Below are 13,474 nucleotides of genomic sequence, written 5' to 3' on the forward strand. Positions count from 1 at the left end.
ATGAATCAAATTTTAAAAAGCAACCTTTCACAACCTATTAATTCCCTAGTAATTGCAGTTCATGCATTGACAGAATATAATATTTTCATCTACAGTAGTTTTACAAATAAAGGGCCTCTAATGTAGCATAGATAAGTACAATTCACATCAGCACAAGCTTACATAAATGCTCTTATAGAAAAAAAATATACACACTCAGTCCACAGTCAACAACTATAAATATTATCACCCTTGCATTTTACTTCTCAATTATTAAATAATCATTTTTGGCTCAGTAGAATCCTGCATACACGGGTGATGCAGAAAAACGATGCAGGAGACTTCATATTTACCTACTTGGAATATACTCTACTCAAAATACCGGAAAGGTAATGGAGTGGCTTTGAGAGATTCCTTGGTGTTGACACACTGACAAAGTTCCAGACAATGGAAACGTTTTGCAGCAGTTTAGGCGTTTTGGGTGATAAAGTGTGCCAGTATTAGTGATTAGCCGCCAGCCAAAGAGTAAATTTAACAGCAGCAATGGGTCATGCTATTGTCAGCACTTAATTTGGTTCCAATGTTGTAAACTCATGCCCAACGTTATTTTAAAACGACACACGCCAGCCAGTGCGAGAAAAACAAAACCGGTGGTTTGCAGGAAAGCTTGCTGACTTGCTCGTTGTATTATACAAGACAGGCGATTGTTTATGACAAACAGCTTCATAAACCACGGACAGCAACACATAGGACACGTAGGTCCTTCCAACAGATGGATGTCATTACGCGAGAAATGTCAACTTGCTACTTATTACGACAAAGTGACCCAGGAAGGCGACTGTCAACCAAATGCCAATGTTTACGTAAGCTAACATATGCTAAGTTTCCTTACGTCACTGAGCTAGTAAGGCAAAAACGCCCCAGCGATCAGAAAGGTAGCCAACACCCTTATGTGCAGGTATGACGAGGGGCTCGTAAATTACAAGTTGTGCATTGAGTTAGGATATATAAACAAACACCCATGTTAGTAATAATTGATCAAGCAAATATTAGTTGTGCTTTCTGCCATCTCATAGCAGGTTAGCTTGCTGGCTACGCTTTATAGTTAGCAGGGATAAACGTTCGCTTACCACTAACAACTGTCAAAGGCCTCCTCTATTGTCGTGTTTACAGGAGAATGCGAAACGGCTTCATCATGTCAACATGGAGTTCAAGCAATCTCCGCAGGCTTTTAAAAAAATCGCTTCCGAGAACAGAGACAGGGCCGTGCATGGATGTCCATGCCTTCTCACCGCCTCTTCCGTCCCTTCCACTGCAGTGAGTGCGTGGAACGAGCAGCCCCTCGCCGAGCCCCAGCCCAGGACTGTGACGTAGAAGCGTGCGAGCCCGGTTGCCAATTGACTGCAAAAATGCGTTACTTTTCAACTTTGTGTTAATGTTGCATTGGTGGACAACAGCGTCATTTTAGAATCTCGCTTCACACATCGCTGGCAAATGCACCTGATTTTCAAAATAAAGCTTCACGGAGACTCTGATGATCAATAAAAAAAATTCGTAATGCATTAAATAGTACATTGTATTTAAATCCAAAATTGAGCTTGCGATCTTCAAAAAAAAAGAAGAAAAAAATAAAAGAATAAGATCCACATAATGAATAAAACGTGGATTGTGACCTTGAATGTCATCGATTGGTTTTTATTTATGCTTTGTTGCCTCAAATGTTGAACCTCATATCCTAAAACAATCTGATGCAAATTCTCAAAGCAATTATCAAAGCTTTATCTGCAGTAATTTGTTTCCACATTATCATGTTCTTCATGAATCCACTGTAATTGTTGACATGGTAATTTATTCAAATCAATCCATAGGAAATGCAAATGATTTGAACTGGCCATCTAAAATTATTTTTAAATTACTTTCATTTGCTAGAGCATTCTGTTCGGTAGTTTGGGTTGCCAAGTTGTCACTTTCAATCGGAGGACAGCGGTAGAGAATGATGAAGATGAAAACGGTCCTGCAATTCCAAGGGAGGCATGAAACGCCCTCTGCTGGATAGTGATGATTACTTTTGAATTACGATCACACTAAAGAAGTGAGATTGTTTCTTAACAGGTGACAGTGGAGAATAGAATACCACTTTTAATTTGATGGAAACCCCGTTATCAGTGTTAAACTAATGCAAATATCATTCATACTCCTCACTTCAAATCATTGCATGTAAACAAAGGGGACATATTATGGAAAACTGACTTATTAATTTGTTGTATACAAATTGGGCCACTGGAGTGCCTGCTAACTCATCAAGTGTGGAATTTCTGAAAGCCGTTCTGAACTTTACCAGATTGTGATGTTACAAGGAAGCAAGGTGGTGATTTGCATGTTTGCTTCATAGCAGGACTTGTTTTTTCTGCAGGCACTCTGGCTTCCTGCAACAATCCCAAACCATGCATGGTATTGAAGACTCTAAATTGTCCATAGGTGTGAATGCAACTTTGAATGGTTGTTTGTCTGTGTGCTCAGCGCCAGGTACCGGACTCATGGTGACCAATCCAGGATGTGCCACTGTGCACTATAATGAGCACCAGCAAAATGGATGAATGACATTACAGTGAAGCTGTATTGAATATTTTGGTTAACCCGATGACTTTTATTTAGTGCTGTCAAAATTAAAGTGTTAACTCATCGATTAATCACAAAAAAATTATTGCCGTAATCATGTATTAACGCAGATAAATCCCACTATTAATTTTGACCGCAGATGATCCTATAGCTTGACAGCGGATGGTTATTAAAGAAAAGCATTTAATAAATGTTTGCGTATGACATTCAGAATATTTGTTCATGTCAAACTACTGGGGTCTTTTTTTTTTCCATTTTAAATTATGCAACTAATTAACTAATTAGAAAAATAGGAGGGTGAGAGTGGGAAGTGGATAAAAAAATGTTGAATACGTCCTCATAACATTGAATGTCAAATAATTAACACAGGTGCTTTTCAAATTTGGCAGGCAAATTTTTTTGATAAAAAAGCCTTTCAATTAAGTGATTCATCTTTATTAATCAAAATACTAAAATGTAATTAATCTGATTTTAAAAAATTATCGTTTGATAGCCCTACTTTTATTATTATTATTATTATTATTATTATTATTATTATTATTATTATTATAATGATGATGAATACCAAATATATTTTTAATAGTTTCTTTCTGGGCATTTTTGGGCTTCTGAGTCCAAAAATGACACCTGTTTTTGAGAATTTTGACTACTTTGATTTTTACTAAAAGTAGTGTTTGTGCTTTGACGTCACCTATTTTTGTATTTGTTTATGCCTGATTTTCTAAATTTTTGTTTGAACTTTACATGAAACAATTGCATATAAAAGGCTTTCTGAGCAAACGATTGCTATCTTTCACAATATCGCATCAAAACTGAAAGAAAAATGAATAATTATGGACACCGCATCATCAAAGTTGAAGCATAAAACCAAAGTCCTAACTTGCATATTAGCACTTAAAAAATTTAATATTTAAAAAAAAAACTAGAGCCAATTTTGAAAAAAACCCAAAGTCATTTTCAAATCCAGCAAAAGCAACATACAAAACCGTTGAAACTTGACACCACAATCTGTGATGACCAGTCCAATTATTATTATCATGCATGGGACATGATAAACATTGCCTCCATATGATGTATTACAGTTGTACACCACTGCAAGCTACAAGCATAAAACATATTAATGTCTCCTATAGTGTCAATCAAAGCTGAATAATAGTGTCTCGAGGCAGTATATTTGGATATCATTAGATAGTTTTTCCATCCCACTGTCAATATGAATGTTTTTCATAGTGGTGTTTTCCATTCCTGCCAGATTTAGGGTCTGCCAAGAAATAAGTGGAGAAAAAGTTTCAAGAACAGCAACAAAAATGTAATGGAGATAAGGTATAGACTACTCGAGACATTCATTTTCTTAGTGTTTGAAAGGTGCACTTGAGTTCTGGAAGCAAACGTATCCAGTTTGCCAATGCAGCAATTACAGCATACCGTCATACATTTATTGAACATTCATACAGAAATATTTCACCTCAAAAGAATGATGATCTATCTTTGTTGCCCCGCCTCGGTTAAGTCCAGATTGATTCCAGACAGCAATTCTCCTCCACAGGAGCAGTTGAGCAATTCTTTCAAGGCTTCATTGACCTCGTTGTTGAAGACAGTGGTAAAGTTGCCATTGGGGTAGCCACCACCCCCATTGGTGGGAAATGAACCCATCACCTCCTGCAACCATTTCAGCTCATTGCTGAGTTCTTGGTTAAGCGCATCAAAGTGCTTCTGCCTTTCCTGGTAGCGGCTGCTGATGCCATTGAGGCTGGAGCTAAACGACTGCATTTCGTCCTGCAGACTTCTCTTCAACGACTCCACCTTACGGAACTCGTAGCGGATTTGCGAGAGCTCGTGGCGCACTCCTTCACTCTCTTCTTTATACCAGGCCTCTTTCTCATTGTATATGGAGACCATGGCATCAATATCGTCTTGCAGAGAATCATGGGATGCTGCCAAGCTTATGAACGACCGATCCATTTGATCGATGTCCTCTACCACCTGGGCAAAGCGCTCAAAATTTACATAGGTGTTGTTAGGTGGCATGCTTGAATGGGACTTAATGGTGTACTCTCTCAACCGCTTGGTCTTGAGCTGGCGCCTCTCTCGTTTCTGCAGCTCTTGGCTTTTATTTTCCTCCTTGCGCTCATTGGACTTCAGGGTTCAAAGAACACATATGTTTAATTAGGCCATCATAAAAAAATGACATTTTGGAATAAAATGTGTATTTTTTTTATAAGCAATACTTTCATGGGCAATACTATCAGTTTTTGAAGTCAAAAGATGTGTACACTGTGCAGTAATTTACAGACAGTTCATTGTTGAGCATTTCACATTACCTTGATCCATGGGTGATTAAGAGCATCTTGAATTGTCAGTCTTTTCCTGCCATGAAAAAACAAGGCTTTGTAAAATCATTGGATTTTTAGCTTATGCAGTCAGTGTATAACCAAGCTCTTACTTTTTGTCTCTTTCCAGCAAGTGACTGATGAAATTTTTGGCCAGTTCACTAGTATTGCAGAAGAACTCTTCATCAAAGTCATAATTTATGGCTGATATGTTCTTCAGTGTGTCCTGTTTGGTCTCCCCAAGGAAAGGAGAAGCACCACTTAATCTGGAATAGAAAATGAAGACACATTCAGTTTCTTTTTGTTTGAGGCAAACTGTGTGACATGAATAATAGCACAAGCCCCGCTATTTGCAGAGAATTAAGACTGGGTCGGTCCTCGAATAATCTAAATTCACATTTAATTGATGGCGACTGAAATGCATTTGGGGCATCGGAGGAATTATGACTCAAAGAAACGCTGATGAACATTCACAATACGTTTTCTTGGATAAATGGGTAAAAATGCAAGTATGCAGGGGTTGAATGTATTGTATACTGTTTATCATGCATGGTTCACTTACAGGATGTAAGTTATGACTCCAATGCTCCACATGTCTGCTTCCAAACCCAATGGCTCATAGTTGACAATCTCAGGTGCTTAAAAAAATACAGTTACAGTTAAGTAGCAGAACATTACATTCTAGAAAAGACTAATGAACACACATAATCAGTCTTACCAACAAACTCAGGTGTTCCAAAGATATTTTTAAACTCCACTCCAGCTTCAATTTTATGGGCAAGACCAAAATCAATGAGTTTAATCCTTGGCAATGGCACATTCTTATCTAGTAGCATTATGTTTTCAGGCTGTAGAAAAACAAATCACAACTTAATCAAGTTACACTGACAAAGTGTTTTGTATACAGTACATACATTCAATATACAGTATACATTCAAGCTTCAATACTCTTTATTAGTTAAAAAAAAGAAAAAGCAAAGCAGTAAGAAATAACTGTATGTTGTGTGGAACTAAATGCAAATATCAACTAAAAGCCCTGGACTGATGGTCAATCAATGGACTAAGTTACCAGGGCACTTGTCAGCAACAAAAGTCACCAGTGTGAACCACTACACTACCAATGGCCCCTTCTACAGACTGAGACTACATGGACTGTAACACAACCGGCTTCAAGTACCAGAATCAAATGCTTTTAAGCAAGCCTATCTCTTATGATGTAAAGTTCATCCATCCATTTTCGTAACCGCTTATTCCTCACAAAGGTCATGGGGGTGCTGGAGCCTATCCCAGCTGGCTTCGGGCAGTAAGCGGGGTACACCCTGAAGTGGTTGCCAGCCAATTGCAGGGCAGACAGAGGCGAACAACCATCCACACTAGAGGGTGACACAGGAGTGGATTTTCACTCCTGTCCTATCCCACAAAACAATCCTTTCCTATCCCACTCCCATTCAGAATTACTCCCACTCCCGTACCACTCCTATTATGGAGGTCAACTGCATCATTTAATTTAAAAACATCAACAACAACATCTTAAATTGCATTTTACTCATTTATTGAGTAGTTTGTTGCCCCCTTTCTCCTCCAAATGGCTATTCAAGTATCTGTCCAAGGTTTTTTCCCAAACGGATATTGAATTAATCCTGCTCCCGTGAAGTCTTTATCTAGTCCCTTCCCAAGTCTGTGATTAAAGGTAAAGTTTACTCCCGCTGGAATTCCAATCCCGTGAAGATTTTATCCTGTCCCGTCCCGGTCCCGTGATTAAAGGTAAAGTTCACTCCCACGGGAATCTCGAAAAAATGTCAGCCTCTGATCCACACTAACAATCACACCAAGGGAGAATTCAGAGCGCCCATGCATCTCTTTGGAATGTGGGGGGAGATCGGAGTATCCGGAGAAAACGCATGCAGGAACAGGGAGAACATGCTCCACCCAGGAAGGCTGAAGCCCGGCCTCAATCTTGCATCCTCAGCACTGGGAGGCGAACGTGCTAACCAGTCAGCCAGCCACCATGATGTAAAGTACCATTTCTATTTTACATGAATGTGGATAATGAAAGGCTGCGTTAAAATTGATTTCAAACATCTGTTTACACTTGCTCCCACATTGTTTTACATACTTTCATTTCTTGAGCAGCCTGCGACGCAATTTAATATAATGTCTGTCTCCTAAAAATACTGATTCAATAACAGTATTTTAATAGTATAAAGGGTGTATGAAGTGCATTGTAATAAATCTTTTCAAGACATACTTTGAGATCAAAGTGGGCTATTTTTCTGGAGTGGAGATAGTTCACCCCCTCAAGGATTTGCTTGATGAACTGGGTTGCCTCATCCTCGCTTAGAGACTCTTTCTGGGCCAAGAAGTCAAAAAGCTCACCTCCAGAGACCCTGAAATACGAACAAGTACCAATTAGCTGACTATGTTTTTTAAATCAGAATTCAAATCTACTGGGTAAATGACTGAGTCTGAGTGGAGTCTGAGTGGAAAGATCCTAAATCCTTTTTTAGTTCTTCTTATACTATTATATGTTATGTTATTATATGGTTTGTAAAACATTGTTTTCTCAATCATGGATATAGGACGGGAACTAATGATAAATCTTATTGTGAGCATTTAAATGATCCATAGGCTAAATCTCCTGGTGACAAGCATCTGATTTTAAGAAAAAAGAAACGTGGTGTCAATTCACAAGGCATGTTCAGGTGGAACAGCAGTGGCTGTTTGATTGCAGTAACTGCCTCCGTGTATTTTTTTTCCCTGTGATGTAACAAACAACAGACATGGGAATTTCAGGATTATACCACACTGTATAATCCTGAAATTCCCATGTCTGTTGACAATTAGTTAACATTGCTGAACCACACATAATTTGCATTCATTCTTTCAATGTATACATTTGGTATTATGAAGGAATAGCTATTGGTAGTGTGTAGTGGTTTACATAATTGCTTTAATGCAGCTGAGCTGAATGCACTGTTCACATTATTTGCCCTGTGTTGACTGGTGGACAGTCCAGTAGTTCACATTTCACCCAGGCATTTAGCTCTATAGCTTCTCAATGAATATGAATGAGGATAAGTGGCATCGAAAATGTATGAGTGGAAGTCACCTCACCTTAACTCTTACATACTGTTCATTTTCCATGTACACATATAAGCAGTATGCTCAAGGGGCAATTTTGACAAATTATGAATTGCAAATCCTGAACAGCAATAAGTTAAGTTCACCTGTAAAGGTGCATTTAGGTAAATTACATTAAATGCCAAACATCCATAACTTTACAATTATATATATTGGTACTGCTTTGTGGTGGTTTAGATCTCACTAACATTCATAGTGTCATAGTCATTAGTCATTTTTGCTGTGAAATATTATGGGCCATATTTTCATTCCCAGCACTAGTCTAAGCGCAAAGCGCAGTCTAACGCATTGGTGGAGTTTTCTTTCTTTTGATATTTATGTAGACTTTGCACAGGTAGAATTGGTTGTAAGGGGCCATTTGCTTTTTTGTGCGCCGTTGTGGGATGGAACACAGCTTTTTTTTCTCGCCAATCATAGTGACATCCCTCATTTGCATTAAAATCCTGGTGGTCGGAGTGCAGCATGCCCAAGTACGTCCTGCTTGACATTGTGGAAACAGAAATAGATTCACTGGGGTCCATGCGTGACATTGGTTGTAAATTGTAAAAGATCTCCCCTTTCATTGGAGACCGCCTTAAAGATAGAGTCCAAAGAATTGACCGTTTGTGTTTGTAAACAAACAATTCAAAATGGACTCCTCCCATGGCTCAACCCATAGGAGCGCAACGTTCACGCCCGCTGCCTCTGACTGTACTCAGCCCTGAAGTCACTCTGCAGTCTGCCGACAGTGACACGTCCCCCACTATGTGATTGGCTAAAGGGGTAAACATTGCCTTTCCGCCCAGAAACATCCCTCTTATGGCAAAACAAAACAAAATGGCAAAATACAGGCTGTATGGGTGGTGGTTGAGGACAAAATCACTACCACACATTAACAGAAGCCCAGAGGTGTTGAAAAGGATTTCATGTGTATACATCCTTTGTTTATCTAGTGTTTATTTTTGAATGAAAACGTTGGACTCTACCTTTAATTGCACCCATGTCGGTCCATCCATCCACCTGTTGCCGTTTATAAGACTTTGTGTTGAACTAAAAAGGCCCAGTCACCACGTTGAGTTACCATAAATTTGTGAGTGAGACAAAATCATTATTTCAGTTATATGTTTTATGACACCTTTTTCGAGGTGTCGGTGTCTTTCTAATGTAAAACACTGGATGTGCCTTGACTCAATTAATGTTGGTTTATATGGGCTTATATAGCCTAGTACATCGTTACAATTGCAATTTTTCTAAATGCCTGAAGCAAAAAATTTTTGCTCCAATTTCCCAAAAGGCCACAATTGTACTGTATGTAGTACAATGTTTACATAGCCACACAGTTTGATTATTTACTTGAGTGCATTACACAATTCACAGAAAACAACAATATATTAGGAAAAGTAAAATAAATAAATAAATAAAAAGAGTCACTCACAACTCCAGGATGAGTACCACATCCGTGCGGTTCTCATAGACATCGTGAAGAGTGACAATATTTTGGTGCTGAATCTGCTGTAGAATCTGCACCTCGCGTTGTATCTCTTCCAGTCGAACTCCCCGAGAGCTGGCGATACTTTGACGCTTTTTGATGAACTTGGCAGCAAATTCCTGTCCTGTATTTTTCTCTCTGCATTGCTTTACAATGGCAAACTGTCCACTAAAACATAAGGAGTAGAAGAAAGATTATTTTATTTTAACGAATTGGTTTTGGCATGCATTGTGACTTTACTAAACTAGTTTTGGTGAAAACATGCCATTAGTGACACACTGACCAGTGGGCATCTTTCTCATAATGGGGCTGTTAAGCATAACGTGCACAAAATGAAAAAAAAAATCCATGAAACTCAGGGTTTTTTCTTTATGGCCTAAGCTTTCATTTCAGACGTGGAGGCGTTCTGTGTTTGACCTTTGGGGTGAACTAGAGGTCATTGACCTCTAGCATATGATTTTTCTTTGCATGGAATTAGAAGCATGCCTATGTTAAGATCGAAATGTGATAGAAATGCAAAACTAAATGGGCAATTCCATGTTTTTGACCATGAAATACAAAAACATTTTTAACCCCTTCAGACCCATTTTTTTTCTGCTGGGCAAATTTTTATTTATTTTTATTTATTATATTTTTACTGATTTTGAATATTTTCCCACATAAGAATAACATTAACATTATCATTAATAATAATACAAATTTGGGGTAGTCTCATGTTTTTCTTTGTTATAGTGGAAGCCAGGATAGTATGGCTGTAACGTATTGGAAACTTACCAAACTTATACATAACATTTTTAACATGAACATCATGCAAATCAACTTTCAAATCAAGTCAATTATGCGTTTTTATTGGTCTAAACACGCAAATATGTCTTGTATACTGGGTGCGAAGGGGTCAACACTGACATCACTTGTAGTTACCTCTGGGGTCAGCCAGAGGTCACTGACCCCCAGCATAATGTATTTCTAAGTGTGAATGCAGATACAGGTGCATGAATGTGACAGAAATTCAGCATACACGTGTATTTCTGGGCATGTGAAATCAATTTATAACGCTGATATTACTCTTTGTTGTCTATGTCTTTGTTGGCATACAGGGGAACAGTCATGGTTGCTTGGAAAGATCTCACATTTTGATCAATCTCAGAACAAAATTCTTTGGATATTTCTAAACAATTTCATATGAACATGACGAAAATGAACTTAAACTCAGAAACTCAAAACTACTCAAATACTCAAAACGAATCTAATACTTGACATACTATCAGAAACGGAAACTCTCATTGCTTGAACATGTTAAATAAGTCGTGATGAAATGTTGTATGAAATGTTATAAGTGCAGAACTAGTAGAAGGGCCCAATGCAGCAACCACATAACCCCCAAAGGTCAAGGTCCTTATAGAACAAATTCCTATACTATCGCGACTTATTTAGCATGGTAAAGCATGAATAATTTCTGATTGTATTTCAAGTTTTTGATTAGATGAAGTTTAGCGCTTTTGATGAGTTCAAGTTCATTGTTGTCATGTTCATATGGTATTGTTTCCAATTACAGTATCCAAAGAATCTTGTACTGAGATTTCCCTAAAATTTCCCAAGCAACCATGACTACATGCTCCATGCTGTTGATCATGAAGAGTGATATCAGTATTATAAATGGATTTCACATGCCTAGACACATATAAATACACATTCCTGTCACTTTCAGAACCCAACATACACCTGTTTTGGAATTCACACATAGAAATGAATCGGTTTCCCCAAATTAGTTATTGTTCTATCATTGATATAATGTTCTGACAGTAAGTAATGGCTTGTTTTGTCATTGTTTAGTAGCCACAGCATGTAGCTACTAAATTTGACTTATTTAGCTGATCTAAGTGGTTGCAACTATAAAAGTGAATGCCCAACTTCCCTCTCTGCAGCCAGTCTGACAGCAGAGATAGTATGCATCTAAAGATAGAACACTCCTTTAAAAAGCAGCCTGACATGTCAAGCAGTTGTCTCATGTCACCTGATGACGTAGTGAACCCGAACCTCAAGCCAAATAGCATGTTGCACTTAGGTCTCTATGAAGAAGGTTTGATATGGAAGTAAAACAGTTTTATTATAATTTTATAAAAACACCAATGTAGTATGGGATAAGAGCAAAGAACAGCATTTGTTACTTATACACATGGTCCTTGGTTCGGCTTTAGGTTGTCACCTCTCCAAAAAGGCAAGCTCAGTTACTGTAGGCTTTGTATTTACTGTTTTCATTTGAATATTTTAATGTTAAATTTAGGACCAATAGTGTTATCCACAGAATATTAATTCTATATAATTACTAATTACATTGATTTCTAATGCTAGAACACAAGTTCAGATAACTTATTAACCAAAAGTCGGATTGAAATAACTTATTCTAACAAAAATCAATGTTTACAGTGTTAGTGATAACATCATCTCTGAATGAATACATTTTGGAAACAATTATGCACACAGTAGTCATAAATTATTACTCATTTAGATAATCTCAACAACAGCAAACAACCCCAATGATGATTACTCATGCTTTTATAAAAAGTTTGCACAGTACCTTCCCAATTCTTCCCCAATTTCATAGAAATCTTCAACATTCTGTTGCTTGAAAATATCCATGTTTGAAGTCCTCGCTGTTGTTTAAAAGTGCAGTTTGATCCTTGAAAGTGCATGCATGATTTGGTTTCGAAATATGCTCAAGAACTTCTTTCGACAAAAGGATGAAAATATCACAAGACTGATCCCCCTAGAAATACTGTGCTGTGGCCGTCTGTTTTCTCATGCACAACGTTAATGTAAACAAGCTAGTAGTGCGTAGGAAAATGTCTTGCAGTTAAAAATAGTGTCAATTGTGAACTCTGTGTCCTCTTTTGGGGGGGGGGGGGCTTTGTATCTTTCCTTGCCATGTCCTGACACCTAGTGTGCTCCCCTTACAGAAACATGTGACTTGCATACGCTGTATGTACTATATTGCTGGGAAAACGTTGGTGTTGGAGTCTGTACTCCTTTCATAAAAGGTAATGTAATTGTCTATTAAATATATTGTATACTTGTATTTTTAATTCAATTTAAATGCAAGTTATGCAAAAGTAGATATGGTTGTAGACCAGTGGTCACCAACCTTTTTGAAACTACTTCTTTGGTACTGAATAACAGTGTGATACACACTTCTAAAATAATGAATTTGCTCAAATTATCTTTAATAATGTCATATTTTTTTGTGAAGACACTGATCCTGTTAATCATTTATCTCAGTATAATTTTCAACCAGATACAGTAAATATCAGCATGCAATACTAGTTATTTCTTTAAATTTCTGCTATGGTTTACATTTTTAAATCAATTCTATAACATTCTTTGAAAATCACAATGTCTCATCACTGGTGAAATATTTTTAGATCAGGCCTGCAGCCTAATCATGTGGTCTTTGGGAGGTACCTGGTGGCTGCACGCGCCACGCTGGTAAATGGTGACCCCAGTTATAGACCCTATACATACGGTATGTGGGTGAGATTTCATGTGGTGCATGATCTATATTGGCAATATAAATAATTGATAAGATTACATGTCATCCAGTTAACATGCTTGACAAAATCCAATTTTTTATTTTTTTTTGAAATGCAATATATTTTATTTTATGCTAGCAAAACTCCAAATGTGTCTTTTCCAGAAACACATTGAAAAATGTAGTTTACGTTTTTCAAAGTGCATCCTCAGTGGGCTTATCTTGAGGGTCTGCATGAGTGACGGCTTCTCTAGCTTATACACAAGAGGGGAAGATTACCCCTTCAGTAATTGTCTATTGAAAACTTTATTGCCAACATAATATGTGCATAAGAAGTATTAAATCATACAATGTGTGTGTGTGTGTGTGTGGGGGGGGGGGGGGGGTGCGTGCGTACGTGCGTGTGTGTCG

General features: G+C 37.8%; 2 protein-coding genes across 6 annotated transcripts in view; both read right to left on the reverse strand.

Annotated features, from left to right (window-relative positions):
- herc1 (HECT and RLD domain containing E3 ubiquitin protein ligase family member 1) overlaps positions 1-1,396 on the reverse strand; it is an 80,822-nt gene extending 79,426 nt beyond the window's left edge. For 2 of the 4 annotated variants that reach the window (XM_086070618.1, XM_086070617.1), the window contains exon 1: positions 1,110-1,396. The gene's annotated coding sequence lies outside the window, so the exon portion shown is untranslated. The remainder of the gene's footprint in view (positions 1-1,109) is intronic. The other 2 variants (XM_086070619.1, XM_086070620.1) reach the window with 2 other exon arrangements.
- Positions 1,397-3,323: 1,927 nt separating this feature from the next.
- On the reverse strand, positions 3,324-12,421 carry dapk2a (death-associated protein kinase 2a). 2 transcript variants are annotated; one of them, XM_086071502.1, is made up of 9 exons: positions 12,116-12,421; positions 9,484-9,705; positions 7,177-7,315; positions 5,647-5,776; positions 5,491-5,566; positions 5,042-5,194; positions 4,920-4,965; positions 4,064-4,734; positions 3,324-3,859 (listed from the first exon to the last, which is right to left on the reverse strand). In XM_086071502.1, exons 1-8 carry the CDS (start codon positions 12,175-12,177, stop codon positions 4,081-4,083), a joined length of 1,482 nt encoding a protein of 493 aa, XP_085927628.1. In that variant the 5' UTR covers positions 12,178-12,421; the 3' UTR covers positions 3,324-3,859; positions 4,064-4,080. The 2 variants fall into 2 exon arrangements, with proteins under 2 accessions (XP_085927628.1, XP_085927627.1); XM_086071501.1 differs by having other exon boundaries at positions 3,324-4,734.
- Positions 12,422-13,474: the final 1,053 nt, after the last annotated feature.

This window comes from Leptonotus elevatus, chromosome 3 (assembly GCF_054856555.1).
Source record: "Leptonotus elevatus isolate MCC_2025b chromosome 3, RoL_Lele_1.0, whole genome shotgun sequence".
Taxonomy (NCBI): domain Eukaryota; kingdom Metazoa; phylum Chordata; class Actinopteri; order Syngnathiformes; family Syngnathidae; genus Leptonotus; species Leptonotus elevatus.